At 38.2% G+C, this 19,083-nt stretch overlaps 2 protein-coding genes across 2 annotated transcripts in view; one reads left to right on the plus strand and one right to left on the minus strand.

Moving 5' to 3' along the window:
* Positions 1-18,147, minus strand: part of CCDC178 (coiled-coil domain containing 178) — a 298,022-nt gene extending 279,875 nt beyond the window's left edge. The window contains exons 1-6 of the mRNA XM_042463191.1: positions 18,090-18,147; positions 13,601-13,740; positions 11,681-11,715; positions 11,290-11,375; positions 7,079-7,273; positions 3,355-3,575 (exon numbers count right to left, since the gene is read on the minus strand). Coding sequence (XP_042319125.1) covers positions 3,355-3,575; positions 7,079-7,273; positions 11,290-11,375; positions 11,681-11,715; positions 13,601-13,740; positions 18,090-18,147 — 735 coding nt within the window. The remainder of the gene's footprint in view (positions 1-3,354; positions 3,576-7,078; positions 7,274-11,289; positions 11,376-11,680; positions 11,716-13,600; positions 13,741-18,089) is intronic.
* The window catches only part of SPIDR (scaffold protein involved in DNA repair), a 1,328,422-nt gene that overhangs the window by 45,632 nt on the left and 1,263,707 nt on the right, over positions 1-19,083 (plus strand). The window lies entirely within an intron of this gene.

A 19,083-nucleotide genomic window follows, 5' to 3' on the forward strand; every position in this document is an offset into this window, starting at 1 on the left:
TAAAATCTTTAAATACCATTCGTCAACAGTGGGCACATGAGATGACTTCCAATTCTTGGCTAATATGATTCTGGCACATGTAGCCAAGTTTATGAATATCCTCCAATATTTACTCTCGTTTACAGGGTTTAGCATTGAAGTCATATTTAACAGGTACAGTTCCGGAGCAAAGGGGAAGTCCATATTCAGCATATTCTTAATCTTTTTGTGGATTTTTAACCAATATCCTTTAACTATTGGGCAAGCCCACCACATGTGAAAATATGTCCCTTTCTCATTTTGGCATTTCCAGCATTTATCATTTTTCAACCTATATATTTTAGCCAACCTTGCTGGCGTGTAGTACCACCTATTTGTAACTTTCAGAACATTCTCTTTAAGTTCCTGTGACTCTGTAAATTTAATAGTTTTCTCCCAGACATTTTCCCAATACTCAAAAGGTATTTCATGACCTATTTCTGTAGCCCATGCTATCATATGAGTGGATATAACCTCATGTTCTGTTTCTCTATTTAAGAACAAATTGTATAATTTACCAATTTTGCCTTTGTCTCGTGTTTCTACAATTTTATCTAACTCATTTTGTTCCTTTTCAAAATCATCTTTTTGTAAGTCTTCCATAAATCTCTGTCTAATCTGAAAATACCCAAACCAACTGATACTTTTTCCAGCTTCTTTTAAGTCCTCTCTTGAGATAAGCTTCATGCTATTATCATGTTCTGTTTTAATTAAATCCTTGTATCTTATCCAGTTTAGATTTCCTTCCCATCTTCCCAAAAAAGCCTCCTGCGGAGAAACCCAGTTGGGTATCTTTAGATAAAATTTCTCTTTGATCTTTATCCATGTTTGATGTAGAGCTTTCCTGATGGAGTGGTTATGGAAGTCTTTATTTATTTTATCTTTGTTATACCAAGCATAAGCATGCCAACCGAATCTCAGATTACATGCTTCAAGATGTAATAAATTCCTTTTTTCTAGCTTGATCCAATCTTGGATCCACATCATACAGCAAGCTCTATAATATAGTTTAAGGTCTGGCAATGCACAGCCTCCTAAGGTTTTAGATCTTACTAGAACCTTCTTGTGGATTCTGGATCTTTTCCCTCTCCATACGAAATTTAAAAGAGTCTTTTCCCAATCCTTAAAAACCTTCTCCTTCACAATTATAGGAAGGTTTAAAAACAAATACATAAGCTTTGGCAATACCATCATTTTTATGGTAGCTATTCTTCCTGTTATTGATAAATCATAATTTCTCCATTTTAACATATATATTATATATATTATTATTCTTGAATTTCACTCAATTTTTATTTCTTTCATTTTCCTGGAGCAGCAGCAGAGCACCTAGGAAGTGCAGACAGAGTCCTAAGGTTTCTCAGAGCACAGGTTGGGAACTCTTGGTTTATGCCATTTAATCAAAGCCACAAATGAGTCTTATTTAAAATCCCCTCTTTTTTGCGTATTCAAGTATAACATCTCCTCTCCATAGTCGAAGCACTTGTTTAAGCAAGACTAATAAACAAGGTTTCAATATTATAAAAAAAATTAGCTTTTATACCTATTGATCTCTATTGTATCAAACCTTGCTTAAGCACACAGAATTAATGAAAACTTGTGAAAATTGTACTAAAGACTGGTGTGTGGGCATGCTGTTAAACCTACTTTAAAATATTTATATCCTGCAAGCACTGTTGTTCAAAAGAAAGTTTTTGATTACTTTGACTTCAGTTCAGTTGTTTAGATTAGACCCACTGAACCAATCAGAACTTGGTTAAAACAATACAAGCAAAATCCTTTAATTTAATAGGCCTGCTCAAGCTGAAACTCTTGGATTTAGGCTGAGGTTGAGCAAAGCATGCCCCCCGGCTGCTTTTAAGGCTCTCAATGCCCCCGACAATCCATTTTTCTTTAAAATGATTGGGAGGCAACTCAAAATGCACTCATGCTCAATCATTTTACTCCTAGTTTTAAAAAGAGCCCTCTAGACCTAATTCTGGGGCCATAGTGTCAATAGGGCTGAGCAGACAGGTCAGGATAGTATATGTCAAGAATGTGCTATTCCCTCTTGGGTCCTAACCCCGGGTTGGTCCCTGAGCTGGTTTGGGGATGTGAGGGTGTTTACATGCTTGCCCAGTGGCACTCCATGGACCTGCTACTACTGTGCACACCTTACTTTCTTCCACCGTCGATGCTACTGGGAAACCTCCATTGCAGCATCTGACTTGGAAAGGCGATGCCTAGATGCAACAGTGTCGCCAGGCACCATATTTCTATGTCAGACATGGCAACAAGGGTCTTCTCAGTAGCAGCAATGGTGCAGGAAGATAAGAGGCATGCAGGGCTGTCTGGTCTGCCAAGTCCTGCCAATAGGCAATAATAATTTCAATGAGCAATCATAATGAAAAAATTGTGTCAACAGATGTTTGTTTGGGGGGGGAGCGGTGGAGGTATTTTTTGACATAAAGTTTTCTCTCTTTTTTGGTCAAGATTTTTTACCTATGAAAAGCAGTGGCATAGCCTTCTTGTTCTTCGTTCACTTGGCAGGTCAATAAGCATGTATTCTGTGGCCTGATCCCATGCAGATTTACTTGTAAGTAAATCCCATCTGTTTCCATGGCACCTACTCCTGGTATCTGTGTACAGACTGCAGCCTGATCATATTTTGCACTGAGCTAACCTATTCTCATAACAGCAACAAGTGAACATAGTTGGGTTTTGCCTAAGATTAGGGCTACTATAACTATAAACTACAGAATGTTTACTACCATGAATCTTCCAAAATACATGAATTTGGTTTCTAAAATTCAAACAAGCACCTCATTTTCTACAAACTAATTCTAATATAGCCTAATACTGTGGATGATGGTAAAACCTTAACTTGCAGGCCAGTTGCAGGATGCTTGATAGAAAAAACAGCAAATTTCTTTTCCGTACTTTTTGCTTTGCAAGTGCTTTAATACAAACATTTCCCTATCTTGAATTTAATTTATTGTTATTAATAAATTTTATAGTATAAAGTTATCTCTGATTTGAATGAAAGAAATAATTCATTAAATTTACATCCACTTTATTGATTGAACATTTATTTTGCACATCTATGTACCTATCTAAGAATATACTTATACTATGTTATAGCAAACCCATATACTATTTTAATAATAAATCTGCATTTGGATTTAATAGGTAATAGCACTTTTCATTTCTTTCTCAGAAATAAATATTATGTACAGTGTGCTGTACTGTCACATTTATTTATATTGAGAAGTATGGTACAGTTGTTGTACATTGACATTTAAAACAGGCATCTACCAAAACAATGGGGGAAATGTTGAAAATATTTAATCTGGTTACCTCTGTGTATTTCTTTTTAACTTCTACTATAGAATCAGATTCAAAACTCAGCTTTTCTCCCAGCAGAGGGCTGTATTTCTTCATGAAGTCTATATGCTCCAGAATCTTTGCATTAGCGCTATCAATTTTTGTCAGTTGGTTTACTGCATCCTGTAGTTGCAGATTTTTTTCTTCAATATGCCACTGTAATTCTGTAACATCTTGAGAATACTTCTCCCATTCTGTATCAATATATATGTATGTATGTATACATGTATCTTATGCTATATAACAAACTATGATTATTGCATTTAAAGACTGATCTTAAAATGTAAGCTAATACACTGTCAGAGGCATATACAGTTTCCTATGAAAATGCACTTTTAAATAATTTTAAATATTGATATACCAGCCCATGTACATATCCACCTCTGAAGAGATGGGGTATCCATGTTGCACAGTAGCTTATCATATTCTATTTGGCAGCAACCTCCTCCAAATTACAAGACTAAATGTTCTGTGAAATTAGGTTAAGGCAACAAAACCACACCTCAAACTGATTCTTGAAGACTATGGTCTCCATTTTGGGTTTAAATAGGATTCCCATAGCTATAATATTTAGCCAGGATGATTTTTGAACTTTTCTCTTTCATGCCTTTTCTAAGATTTGTAATGTTTAGTCTGATTATTTGGAGCATTGAAGGACTCAGATGTTTGTCTTTTTAATGATATTTTAATGGTCCAGTAAAATTATCACCCAGTGTTATTTTTTTAAATTTAACTAATGAACTATATGCCAATGTTTCTTATGCCATGTGACAAACTCTTTTCACTGACACAAAGTATCACTAGGGATGTACAATGTCACCCTTGCTACATCCACTGTGGATACCCTTACAGAAGAGTTTCTCAGATTGTTCAAAGGCTGGAGAGCTAAGCTTTAACTCATCCCAGTTGCTGTGTGCCTTCAAGTCATTCTTGACAAATGATGACCCTAAGGTGAATCTAGCATAGGATTTTCTGCAGTGTGAAAGTGTGTGACTTGCCCAAGGCTAGTCAGTGGGTTTCCATGACCAAACAGGGAATTGAACCCTGGTCTCCAGAGTTATAGTTCAATGTGCAAACCAGTACACTACACTGGCCCTCTAACTCCTCCCAGGAAAAGACCCAAACAACCAAATGTATTGCAAGATACATTAACAAATAACAATCACATGTAAGCAAAAGTGAGGGATAAAGGTGCCACCAAAATCATTTCACAGTAAATACACACAAGACTGAATACTTTCAATTAGCCCCAACCAGGATTAACTGTTGAATGGTAAATCAACAAATAAGTAAATCCCATTAATGTAATGCATCCACTCTGGTTGGGGCTAAAATTGTTTCAAGCCTTATTCTACAACAGGTCTTGAAGAACATGCAGAATCCTAACAGGGTTTTGTCAGTTTTCCAGGCAATATGCATAACTTCCAGCAACATTATGAAATGTATATATTGCAAGCCTGCCTAATACACTCTCTGAAAAACATGCATAGATGCATAGTTTCCAACAGGCCTTGGGGAATATGCTTGTTTTAGCATAGGGTTATTATAGTTTCCAGGAATTATGCATAATCTTCAAAACACATGCAGGCTCTTTATGCTGTTGGCCAGATTATACATTACAGTACAGACAATATGTTGTTGTTGTTGTTGTTGTTAGCTGCCCTCAGTTGGACTCTGACTCATGGCAACCCTCTGAATGAGACACGTCCAAGACTCCCTGTCTTCCTCTGTTCTGTTCAGGCCCTGCAAACCCATGCCTGTCCCCCCCCCCTTGAGTCCATCCATCTTATATGTGGTCTTCCCCTCTTTCTTCTGCCTTCTACCTTTCCTAGCATTATTGTTTTATCTAGTGATCCATGCCTATGACAGCCTCAATTTGATCATTTTGGCTTCCAAGGAGACTTCTATATTGATCTGTTCAAGGACGTATCTGTTTGTCTTTTTGGCTGTCCACGGTATCCTAAACACTCTTCTCCAGCACCACATCTCAAATGTGTTGGTCTTCTTTCTGTCTGCTTCCTTTGCTGTCCAGCTCTCACATCCATATATGACAATGGAAAATACAATGGACTGGACTATTCTAGCTTTAGTACTCATTTATATATCTTTACTGTTTAGGATCTTTTCTAATTCCTTCACAGCTGTTTTACCCATTCCTAGTCTTCTTCTTATTTTTTGACTGCAGTCACCACTCAGATCAATGTTTGATCCTAGGTATTATTATTATTATTATTATTATTATTATTATTTATATAGCGCTGTAGATTTGCACAGCGCTGTACATAAAAAGAATAAATATAAAAGAGTAAACCTGCCTATGGTGTACAATCTAAGAAATAATAGGATAATATATATAAAATACATAGCAATACAGGAAATGGTTCAATAAAACAGGCAACAAAAAGAACATCAAATAGCAAGTGTATGAAAATTCTCTAATTATTTATGTCTCCATTGTACTATATAGATTTAATTTTTGTATTTCTTCTGCGGTCAGTATTTTAGTTTTCTTTATGATCAACATTAATCCTGCCTTTACCCTTTCATCTTTGATCTCCCTTAGTAACCGTTCCAATTTTCTGAAGTCTTCTGCCTATATTATGATATCATCCACATACCTTATGTTGTTGATGTTCCTTCCTTCTAACTTCACTCCTATTTCTTCTGAATCTAACTCTGCTTTTCTTATGATGTTTTCAGCATATAAGTTGAAAAAAGAGGGTGACAGGATATAGCAGTGCTTGACCCTTTACCTATTGGGAACCATTCTGTTTCTCCAAATTTAGTTCTGACAGTGGCCTCTTATCCTTGGTACCATATATATAGTCTCCAAAACAACAACAACCAAACCATGCTCAGTCCTCACAGCCTAGGTTTATGCAAAATGCCTGAAAAACATATAAGATGTTTAAAGTGCAAGAAAGACACACCCTCCAAGGCCTGTAAATTCATTGGGAAATGTACTCAATTCCTTTCTCATGAAGAGAATATGTACACATTATCTGTGAGGCATGGTGACCATAGTCCAAAACATACTGCAGAAATAATCCAGTTTGAGACTGGTTTAACTGCCCAGGCTCATTGCTAGGGATTTCTGGGAACTGTAGTTTTGTGAGACATTTAGCCGCCTCTGTCAGAGGGTCTGGTGGCACAATAAACTATAATTGCCAGGATTCCCTAGCACTGGACTAGGACAGTTAAAGTGGTTTCAAACCGGATTATAGCTGAAGTCTGTTTTGGACCCATGTCAAAGGTTGGTAGCTATAGAGATGAGCTATTTAATTTCCATTGTTCCTTAAATTTATAAGGAAATAAATGCATGGACACACTATCATTCATAATTAAATGAATACAGCATTTAAAAATATGGATGCAATGCCTGAATCTTGGTTTCTAGGAATGGAATATTGGGTTAGAGTTCATTCTTTCTCTGTTTATTATTTGATAAAGGTAAAATCCGGCATAATTCTCCCCTCCTCTGAGGCTATCAGATCATAACAGATCTGAAATGGCCAGGTAGAGAAATCATATCATTGTTAACAATCAAAAAAATGTTCTTGCTACCTCTTGAAAGTAACAACAGGCTTCCAAAGGAAAAGTACTTCTAAAAGATATATTAATAGTTTTTGGAAGATCTAATATAGCTTATGAAAATTTCAATTAACTCTCTTTCTCTTTATATAGTTCATTTTCACACCTCTTTGAACAGCTATAGGAAGCTGTTGTAGCCTCCAAAGTGACAGGTAATCAGCATGCTGGTATAGTTTTTTCTTGCGGCGTCTCTCCAACTCCAAAGCTTCTTCAGCCTCTTTACGTTCATTTTCTAATCTTGTAACTAGCTCTGTGGCCTCTGCCAGAACAGCTGCTGTTTTCTGCTTTAAAGGCTGGATGGCTTAAAATGTTTAAAGGGAGGGAAGGGGAAGAAATATGTGTAGCAATATTTCACACTACAAGTTCAAATTGTTAGAATGTCACACACTTAGTCCTTATAGCTGGTATATAAAACTACAGAATGTAATCAACAAACGAGAATCCCATGTCAATAGGTATAATGCCTTAAAAGTCCACAACTTCTGCTGCAACTGTAATAGGGTTGCCATAAGTCAGGACCTCCAAACCGGGACAAATGTAGGACAACATTTTCAAATGTAGGACACTTTTTTTTTTAGCAGATCCAAGCCTCTCCCTCCCAGCTTCACTTTCCTTCCCCCCAACCCCTTCGGGGGAGAGGAAATCCCCAGAAAGGAGAAGCCTGAGCAGCGGAGGACAAGCCTAGACCGAGGACACAGGCTCTTCAGAGGGGCTTGTGTGCTCGGCCCAGGCCTGTCCTCCAAGGCCACTCTCCTCTTCCCAGACCTCCCCTTTCCTCTTTGGAGCTCTTTGAAGGGAAGGGAAGGGAGGCAGGAAAGGAGAGGAGAGACCTGGGCACTAGCCCGGTCCTGCTTTTCCCAGACCTCCCCTTTCCTCCAAAGGGCTCTTTTTGGAGCCCTTTGAAGAGAAGGGAAAGGAGCAGGGAAGGCGAGGACTCAACGGCTGCGGAGGACAGCCCCAGGCCTCTCCTTGGTGGCTTCATTTTCCTCAGGCCAAAGGGAGAAGCCTGACCCAAGCAGGGAAGGTAAGTAGGGAACTAGGGAGGGATGGAGGGAAGGAGGGAGGGAGGAGGCAAGGCGAGGGACTTTTGTCCCCAATCTGACGTCCCATGCTTCTTCACCAAGACTCTACTGTACACAGAAAGTGCACTTTGGGGGGAAAAAACCTTTGAAAACCTTTGAAAATGGGCACCCACCTCCTCCTCCTCCTCCTTCTCGCCATGCACTAAGAAAGGGTGCTTTTCCCTTCCCCTGGCTGGCCCAGAGTCTCACTCCTCCTCCTCCTCCTCCTCCTCCTCCTGCAAGGGTCCACCTCCTCCTTGAGGCTGGCCAATGAGTGGGGCTGGAAACAGCTCCGCCCCAGCTGCTCTGCCATTGGCCAGCCAGCCTCAAGGGGACGAGTGTTCCCTTTAGGTGTGATGGCTGCCGGCCGGGCCCAAACCCAGGATTTAGAGTGAACCGGACCGTGACCGTGCCAAACCGCAAAAACCATTACAAGCACGGGCGCAGCCGGGTTATGGCATCCCTAAAAATCAAATAGCTTGCAAAAGTTCATAGCATCTTCAATTTCAGGACCGAGATTCACAATCTAATCCTAATGAAATATAGGATCCCCCCCCTTACCTGGTTAGGAAAAAATGTAGCCAGTACAAAAATTGTTTTTGCACTACTGTCCACTACTACCATAAAATGACTTGAAGTCAAAAGTTATAGCTTTTAAAATACCTAATCCAGTTTGTTACAGCCTCCAAGCTTTGGTAAAAAAAACAACCCAAAACACCTGTATTTGGATAAAATATGAAAGATGAAGGACAAAGACGACTGAACTTTGCATATTGATCTCCAAATTTAGTTAGTGCCTACAAACCTTCAGCATGAAAAGTTAGGTTTATTCCTTCTCTCTGTTCCCCATACAGACAGGAACCTGGTTTCCCTCCTCTCCCTTCCACACCCAAGAAAGAGAGTGGGCATAGTGCTCTCAGTCTCCATTCTGAGACAGGTTCCTCCCACAAACACCTGCTGAGAGTTCTTCACACCACTTTTCCTTCTCAGTTAGCATGGGAGAATCCCCACTGTAACCAGTATGAGGTAACTGTGGGAATTTTCTATCCCCTTTGCCTTTTAACACTGAAGTACAGTGTACAGTGTACCCTTGCTATCCACCGGGGTTTGGTTCCAGGACTCTTCATGGATACCAAAATCTGTGAATGCTCAAGACCCATGTTATACAATAACTCTCACTATAGATGAACAAAGAAGTTCTATCTATAAAAATGCATGGCTATCAGAATGTGAGGCAAATTTGAAGAAATTTGGCCTGGACCCTATAATTCTAAAATCTGGTGATATACAGCATACTGGGAACTCATCAAAGAAAGGATGCAAGAGCATTATGCTCTGCGGGATATTAATGTCATTAGAGCTTCAACATTCTTTTCAAGTTTCCCTTTTCTAAAAGTATGTTATGGAGAATAAAAATATTTATCAGAAATAACTCAACCTCTTCCTCGTAGGGCTTTTATAGCCCTACGATTCCAGAACAGAATAGAGTGGTACTATTACTTCCCTTGATCTAGACACTATACTTCTATTGATGCAGCCTAAAATCGCATTGGCCTTGTCAGCTGCCGCATCGCACTGTTGACTCATGTTCAATTTGTGGTCTACTTGGACTCCCAGATCCCTTTCACATGTACTCTTGTTCAGCCAGGTGTCACCCATCCTATATCTGTGCATTTCACTTTTCCGCCCTAAGTGCAGTAACTCTTCTGTAACAAGCATGAATTATCTCCTTTGCCTCAGATTTCATCTTATGCTCAACTCTCCTATATTTGCTATTCATTTTTGGCCAAAACTTTCCTTTTTCTATTGACCCTCTCAGCCTGTATTTCTTGTAATGCAATGGCTTCCTTGTTCACTTCATATATTTGAAACTCCCTTCCAACCATTTTCATTTACCCAGTGCAGGGAAAATGTGTCCATGCCTTGGACAAGCCCAGTTGAGTAAATGGTGATGGTTGTAGTTCAATACAGGAAACTGCAGATGGTGCCCAAGAATTCCAGATATGCTGCATCCCCAAATTATCTCTTCCTCCTTTTGGATGTGAACATAGCAATTTTGACTGTCCAAAAAATTGAATCCAGATATATGCTACTATCTTTACTCAAATAAATAATTTATATTTTTACGTGAAGACCATAGCTGTATATTTACAAACTTTGTCCAATTTGAATCCCCAAGGGCTGAATGAAAGAATGATTCCTTGCTTTTACATGTAGTGAAAATGGAACACACATACAATCAGCAAGGTACTGTGAATGGTGCCACTGGCTAAAAAGAAAAGGAGGTCACAGAATACACCCCAAAAGTGTCTTGACAGATTGTTGCATCACTCCTGAAAGCAAATGGAAGTGTATAAGATGGTGTGGAAAGAACTGGACTTACTTTTTAATTTAACTGACATTTGAAAAAACAAGGTTTATTCCATGTATACCATGTAAATTTTGCTGTGTCTAATCTCCCTCTTTTTGATGAGGCTTTCCACAGGCTTTTTCAGTATGTTCTGTATCACTGTCAGTCCTTTGGAATCAAAACTGGGTAAAGCAGACTGAAAAGTATTGGCTCTCTGGGGCATTTTAGATCCAGAAGAGGTTTTCTTTTCCAACAGGAAGTAACCATGAAGTCAACTTCAAAGCCACTTTATGGTGGAAAGTGGACATAAAATGGCCTGGGAGGCCAAAATGTAGCATTTGGAGAGGAGGGAATGAGGGCCATAAAAAGAGCCCTGGTACCTGCAGACTGCACTTTTTCCATTTCTGCTTTAGGATTCAAAAAAAGTGTTTCCCATCCCTATTTACAGACTTGGCATTTAAACTTGTACTGAAAACACATATTTTGTTACTTAGGTACACAAAAATAAAGTTTCACATCCACAGAAGCCAGAGTTAACTCTCTCTTGTGAGGTCATTTAGCAGAATGTATTGTTATTATGATCAGCTAGTGGATCATTCCCAGAAGCTGAGGAGAACATGGTTTCCTCTTTACAAGAGATACATACATTTTTAGTAAATTTTCCAGATAGCAAGGTGCAAAGGGTTGCCATAATAGTGGAACATATCTCTCCTTGTTATTTCTTTAAATAGGAAAGCAAAGTTCTCTTCTCCACCAATACTAAAGCAACCATGGGGTAAAACAGACAGTCAAAATAAACCATCATGTAGATTTCAAACAGTTCTGTGATGTCATGGGCATCTTGCTAGCATAAACAGATCACTTGGAATAATTCCAGCTAAATAATTTGATAGGGTAAATAATTACCTTCCAAAAAGAATGAAGGTTCAGCCTTCTGTTCAGAAGAGGCTGATAACCACCTAGCTTCTTCCACACTCTTAATATCTGTATCCCTGAAAATACAAGTGAATATCTGTCACCAAATTCCTTCTGATATCTTTAAAGAACTCAAAATCAACTTTCTGTATCTGTATCTTTAAGTTTATAACTTAACTGTATCTTTATCTCTATAACTTATAACTTAGGGTTGAACAAAATGTAGACTTCAGCTGCTCCAAGAGTCCCCTCCATGCCTTCCATGAGGCATTTACATCTAATAAGAAATATATGGGGTTGCATTTATAGTGTTTTTGAGTTTTTATTTTAGCTAGTAGGATGCCTAAGCTAACTACTGACTTAATACTTTTAAGATCCTTACCGTGGGACTTTCTCCAATCGATATAATTGATCATACTGCAAATATAAATGAGATTATTCATTAAGATACTATATATTTTAGGATTTGCATTGATTGTAAATATTGTAAAATTAATGTACATATAAGAGAACAACATATAAATATATTGCAATAAGCTGGATTCTTTTTTTTTTTAACTGTTTAATGAGCCAAATAAATAGTTAGCATAATGATCCTATACCTGTTTAGGGCGAAACAAATCTTACTTACTTCTTTACAAAGAAATCCACAAAGATTGTAATTGTTTATTCTTCTATAAAAGTATAAAAGTATTTAGAATACTGTCTTTCTTTATCTTGACTTGCATGCATTTCACATAACCCCCCATCTCCCTTCTATTACAATAACTACTATCTAGTAAACATTTCACCTCTGCATGCACTTCAGGATGTAGAAAAAGGAGAAAATGGAAGCAGGGTCATGCCACTGTTCCTTATGAGAGATGAGTTCCATTAGATTTCTCCTTGGCACAGTAAGTTTCCACTCCACTATGGTCTACAAAGAATTTAGTGCTATACACATTTATGTAGGAATAAGTCTCATTCAGCTCAATGGGGTTTACTTTGGTCAGATATAAATAAGCAGGACTGCTTTGTTAGTAGCTTCAATAACTAATGCCTGGGGTTGTTTATCTCCCCCTCCTTTTATTTTCTCTTTTTTGTTTTGTTTTTTAGATTGGAAACATGAGGGCAGGGACTGTCTTTTTTTTACTGATCTGTGCCATGGTAGGGGGGGAAACATAGAGCCAATGTGGTATAGTGGATTGAGCATTAGACCACGACTCTGGAGAACAGGGTTCAAATCCCTGCTTGTCCATAAGACGCTTTGGATGACCAAAGACAAGTCACACTCTTCCAGCCTCAGAGGATGGCAGTGGCAAACCCCTTCTGAACAAAGCTTTCCAAGAAAACCACATGGAACCATATGAAAGTAAATACATTTAGGCTATGTGAATGATATTGTAATTTAAAGGTACAATTTTAATTTTGCTAGTTGTTTATGCCACAACTATTGTCATTACTTTCAGTGATATATGGAAATTTCAATTTATGAGTAACATTAGCACGAAAAATATTACTAAGGATTTGGTATGGGATGGTATGGGATCAATGGGGGCTTGACACCATGAATTACCTCACCAAGTGATGCCAACTCTAGTGATGCCATTGCTAGTACGTACTTTTAAATAATAGTGGCTCATGGACAAATGGGACAGTAAGGCACTTTAACTTGAAATAGTAGGGAGGGATAAACTCCACTGGTTCAGTACATGGGTCTGAGACTGGGATGAGGACTTCTGAAGTTTTGCCTACCTCTGTATAACTCTACTCATGTGCCAAGGTCAGATTTATGTCTCTCTTCATAAATAGGGCAAATAGGAAGAATGTCTAAATACTCTGAAGGCACTAGATGTTGTCTGTTTCATTCCTGATTAGTACTTGGATGGGAGACCCCCAATTAATAGCAGGTGCTATAGGCAATATTTCAGAGGAAGGTAAATGGCAAAACCACATTAGAGTAATTCTTTCCTAAGAAAACCCTATGAAATTCATGGGGTCACCATAGGTTGACTGGTAACTTGTAGGTGCACACATGCACACAGAGGAGGTATGGAAAGGGTCTTCTCACACATGATACACCAGTTGTAGAAAATTACTATATTACAACCTGATTCCTAATAAAGAAATTGTCATTTATTCTGGCATTTTAACATTTTAAAAATTACATTTGTTGTCTTACATGCCATTACTGATGGTGCATGATTGGTTTTAATAGTACTGTTGTGTTTTTATTTTATTGTAAAGCTGCCCTGAGAAAATCACTTTGATGGTGGGGGGAGTAATATAATAACTACAACAATAAATACATTAAATACAGTACCCATTGAAAGGCTTCTTCCACTTTCACTTCTAGATCTTGAATGTGATGAATAGCTTTGTTAACACATGCAGCTGGAGTACTGACAGCAGCACAGCTACGCTGCCTGGATGGAAGGTCCAATGCAATCTTTTCATTTATGCCTAAAATAATTCAGGATAATGTTTTGTTTTGTTTTTTGTTGCTGTCTTTTGCCATGCAAGAAATAAATATTTTTGAAACAATTTCAACAGTTTAAAACATTTTCATGAATTCGTGAGCTCTTAACATTTAGAAATTGTAATTTCATACTAGACAAGGGAGCCCTGTTTTTTTATTAGGATCACAGCATGAAGAAGAATCATTCTTTGCCAGAAAGCAAATACCCTGACAAATTATTCCCTGCCTCAAGTTGCTAGTACTATACAATTCTCTACATGTCTAAAAAGAGATAGGCCCACCACATTCAGTAGAACATACTCCATATGTAGTTCAAAGCACACTGCAGAAATAATCCAGTTTGAGACCGCTTTAACTGCCTGGGCTCAGTGCTAAGGATTCATGGGAATTGCAGTTTATTGTGGTACCAGAGCACCACAATATTTAGACAAGGCTAAATGTCTCACAAAACTACAGTTCCCAGAATTCCCTAGCACTAAGCCAAGGCAGTTAAAGTGGTTTCAAACTGGATTATTTCTGCACTGTGTTTTTGGCCTAAGAAAGTAAATGATCATGCCTTAAGGGATTTAGAATATGTATTTCCTACCCGTGGCCAGTCATTGTTCGCAAATATGCTATAAATTGAACCCATTATATATGGGTGTTCAGTCTCAGACTGTCATGGTGTTTTGATCCTAATACTGGTTAGAACAGATGATCCAAAAAAGCCTGCTTCTGGGTGTCATCGGCACACAACGTTTAGATGCTGCACATCCCAAAGATGCTGGGAAGCCAACTTGAAGCCACTTGGTTGTGCAGACATGGGCAGCATTATGACACTCTAGCAGTGTGGTGTTTACACACCACACACTGTGGGATCATCATGAAGCCGCCATGGTGGAGCCAGCAAAGCTGGCTTTGCTCTGGCCAAAAAAGGACCGGATCTTATCTTCTCTCTTTTCAGACAGGTTCAAGATGGGTTGGGGCTGTGGCATGTGTTTGCTGCGGCCCCAATCCATCTTTGGAAGTGGTGGCTTCAAGCTGCCCCTTCCGTCCTATCTGTTTCTCTCCTAAAAGAATGAAAATGAAGGACAGTTCTGAACATAGAGCACCCACATCCCAAATGCTAAATAACACTAATGCATAGCTATGATAGTCAAGAGAGATTCTATTCTGCAAAGGACTGGAGCAATCACCAGACAAGGCTATGATTACCTGAAAAATCCATGTAATCAACCATGCTGAAGCATGCTGGAGATCCATTTAGGCAGCATACATTTTCTGATCCAGTTACTGGATACACTCAACTTCATGCAGGGCTTGGAAGTAAACTGACTAATTAACTTGTTATTGGTTTGATGGATATTTTTGAGCAATTTTCCCTAACTCACTAAATATCCCAATTAATTCTAAAGCTTAAGATGTACTTTAGTTAATTAGGTGATAAGAATTCATTAGCATGGATCCCTCTCCCTCAGCCACATTCAGTAAAACAGAAAGGCCTGCTGCCTAAGGGGGGGGGACATTAGAATTCGAGGACCTGTATCTCATGGTTTGATTGTGAGGCAGTCTAATCCATGTGAAATTTTTGGAAAGACTGAAGGGTATGAGGCAGAGTTGATGGTGAGCTTTCAGGAGCTCAGGTAAAAGAACTGGATTTGTGGAGAAGAAGAAATGGGATGGGAAAGAAGAAAAAACATGCCTTGCCTTGGAATGAGGGTGGAGGGGAATTATTTATTTGCTCAGCAAGAAACAAAAGATCTCAAGCAGCCAAAGCACTTCCAGAATGTCAGGCTCTGGGGGCTTGAAAGGCAGATGTCTCCTCCACCATGGGTCTGTATCAAACTAAAGTGTTTGGAGACTTTAGAGGTGTGTGTGCCTCTAGTGATTATTTTATTGACTGATTTCTCCTGTACATTATGGTATAATACACAATCTTGTACAGCATTATTTGGGGGTGAGTTGTAACTTGGTTATTTAAAATGAAACATTTTCATCATCACCGCACATTTCCTTCTTTTTTTGGCTCCTTCTCTTTCTCTTCCCTGACATCCCATTCTGCTTTTTACCTCTCCTCCTCCCTCCCTCCTTCTCTGTTTTCATTATAGTAACGAAATACAGTGATAGTTAAAATAAAATGGGTGCTGGGATGAGAATGTTTGTTAGATAGGTACCTGATCATTAAAACTGTAGATGCCATTAACTGTGTATTTGGGATCCCTGTCTCCACCATGCAAAATGTGTGCTCTAACAATGATTTTGCAGATCACATTTCTTGACTGTGAGCAGAGATGTAAAAAGGATGCAGTGATTCAATTGTGTTTGATGATGTCCTGTGTATACTCAGTCTCTAAAAAATTCTGATTGAATATTCTCCACTTTTGATTCACTGATAGATCTTTGTAGCTATCTATTCACTGCTGCACTTTATGGTGCAACAGTGATCGGTAAATGAAGTACAGTCATCCCACCATATTTGCGGCTTTGATATTTGTGGATTTGAATATTCACGGATTTCATTAATATGTTCTCTCTAGGACTGTCTAGGTCCTCCAGTCCAACTCTGTGGTCAATTTTAACTAAAAGATGCACTGAAAGACCATTTGTAGCTACTCCAGTGCCATTCTATGGTCAGTGTATGTTGGACATTGACCACAGAGTTGCACTGGAGGACCTAGAGATTCCTAGAGAGGTGTCCTCTCAGGTAAAAACAACATTTTTGATATTTGCGATTTTTCCATATTCATGGGAGTCTTCTTCCCCTAAACCTAGCGAATATGGAGGGACAACTGTATATCACTCCTTAACTTTTAACAAAAGTATACATGTTGACACAGGTGAAAAGTAAAGAGAGGGGTTGAACTGAACTGAAGAAATCAGTTGGAAAGTCTTTCCCAACCTGACTGTTTCCAGATACGTTGGATTCCTACTATTCTCAAGCAACAATGCTACTATAGGTTTTGTAAGTGATGGGGGTTGGTGGGAACCTAGTTGGAGGAAACAACTTAAAAGGAAAAAAGAGGACTTTTCAAGGAGCCAATTACAAAATGTGCCCCCAAAGGTCAACAGTAACAACCTTCTTGCCATTCTTTGTAAACATCATGATATGCCCCACACTAATGTTTTCAGTAATTAATGATAACTTAATTAATTAAATAATTATTATTATTATTATTGTTGTTGTTGTTGTTGTTGTTGTTGTTGTTGTTTATGGTAAAGAATTAACTTCTAATATTTCTAACATTTAACATTATAAAATTAATTTTCAAGTTCTTGCATCATGAAGACTTTTTTTTCCTTTTCCCTAACATGTTTTCCTCTTTATTTCATTTACCATGTGTAGCTGAGAAGCCCATGCCATTCCCCCTCCCAAATGGAAAAGGGTAATAGCTCCCTCAGCTGTTGGTCAAGGCCATTTGCGGTACAATTTTAATAATTTTAGTCAAATTAAAGAGGAAGGATTAAGTAGAAAGCCCACAATAAAAGTGGCTTACTCCAGCCAAGTGTGTGAAGAAACAGTGGCCTGGATTGAAAGTAGTAGGCAAGAGGAAGACTGGCTACTGTTGGCCAGGACAGCAATCCTGGCAGTGGATAAGCCCATCTCTGTTGCCACTCACCCATCCATCATCTGCAACATCAAGACTGATCTTATTCATTCTCTTTGCTCCACAGCAGACATGTCTAACTTGGCTATTATCTAGTAACTAAAACTAGAAAATCAGGAACATCTTTATATTTGATTTTTATTTATATATTATCTATATTTATATATTTATATAAAGAATTTCAGCTGAATGGTGTATGCAGGAATGTCAATCAGTAAATTCAGAACTTTTGTCAAATTCATCATCCTCCAGAATATTTATTAAGTTATTTAGTTAGTGAATATCTATATCCTGCCCTATACTGTACCTTAGGATCTCAGCATGGTGTACTCTCTGACATTGGGGGCAGAGCTGATACTTGCTGAGAGAACCCCTGAAAATAGTAACACCTCATGAACCCTTGTACTTCCCAGATCTATTCTGCTGGGAGGGTTGCAGGCAGCTTAATAATGGCAATTATTAAGCAGTACATGTTTTTATGGTAGACAGATAGCACTGCAACAGTCATAAAATAAAAACTCCAAGATGAAGCCATGAAAACCTAGAAACAATGATAGCAAATGGAAAGTTATATATAGGACAGCACCGAAAAAGGAAAGACACTGGGGCAGTTGGGGGAGGATGCAACACCTCTACACACTATGTAAAAAAAGTTGTAATTTAAAAGTGATAAAAGGTTGTGGGTTTTTATTTTGGTTTGGTTTGGTTTTTTGACAATATAAACCCTATGAGTTCCAGCAAGAAAATACCTTCAAGTTGTTGACTGTTATTCTTGAAAGAAGTGGAGAGCAGGTGCAAGTCTGTCATATTTGTTCACAGTTCTTTGCAGCCCAGTTTGTTGGGAAAGAAAAAAAGACAGAAGCACAACGAAGTTAGCCAACACATCAGAATGCATTCAACTTAATATAACCTTCTTCCACTGACTGCAGTCTGACTGAAGTACAATTAACTTAAGAATGGATCCAGCCCAGTGTATTGAAATATGATAATACATAGCACTTTGGGACACAGTTAATATTTGCAGTTTTTAAAACCTATGGTATTGTCAAGGATTTGGTATTATTTACAAATTATTAATAGTAAGGATAGGCTCCAAAGTACAGACACATATCCATGAGAGGCAAATGAATAGACTAGGAGAGCTTTACTTTCACTTTTCCTTATTGGGATTCTCAGTGCAAAGCATCTTGATTCCAAAGATGGTAACAGCTGCAGGGGAAAAAATGAAAGTAAAGCTTGAATGCTGTTCTCTCTCGTGTGTTAGCAAAAGTGATTGATCCAAAGACAGCCAAACAGGGTCCAAATCAATTGTTTTTATCAAGTGATTTGTCTGGTACACAGCAGCAAAGTCTAAAGTTGCAAAAAGCTGGATATACAAGTATCATCACAAAAGAGATGCCATGGTAAGTTCCCTAATGTTTTGAGATGTCTGAATCTCTTTCACCTTCCTCACAGGTCTTTTTCAAAACAGCAAATGGCCAGATGAAATTCCTATTTTAATAAAAGGTCACTAGAGGCTGAAAAAAATATGAAGGATATGCAAATGTCCCAAAATGTAGCCAAATTGCCAACAGCAATTGGACATCTCCTGGACATTACAGGGTAAAATGTATAGCTATAGCTCCACCAGGGCTAATAATAATAATAATAATAATAATAATAATAATAATAATAATAATAATAATAATAATAGTAATAATAATAATAATAATAATAATAATAATAATAATAATAATAATAATA

Source organism: Sceloporus undulatus, chromosome 4 (genome assembly GCF_019175285.1).
Source record: "Sceloporus undulatus isolate JIND9_A2432 ecotype Alabama chromosome 4, SceUnd_v1.1, whole genome shotgun sequence".
Taxonomy (NCBI): domain Eukaryota; kingdom Metazoa; phylum Chordata; class Lepidosauria; order Squamata; family Phrynosomatidae; genus Sceloporus; species Sceloporus undulatus.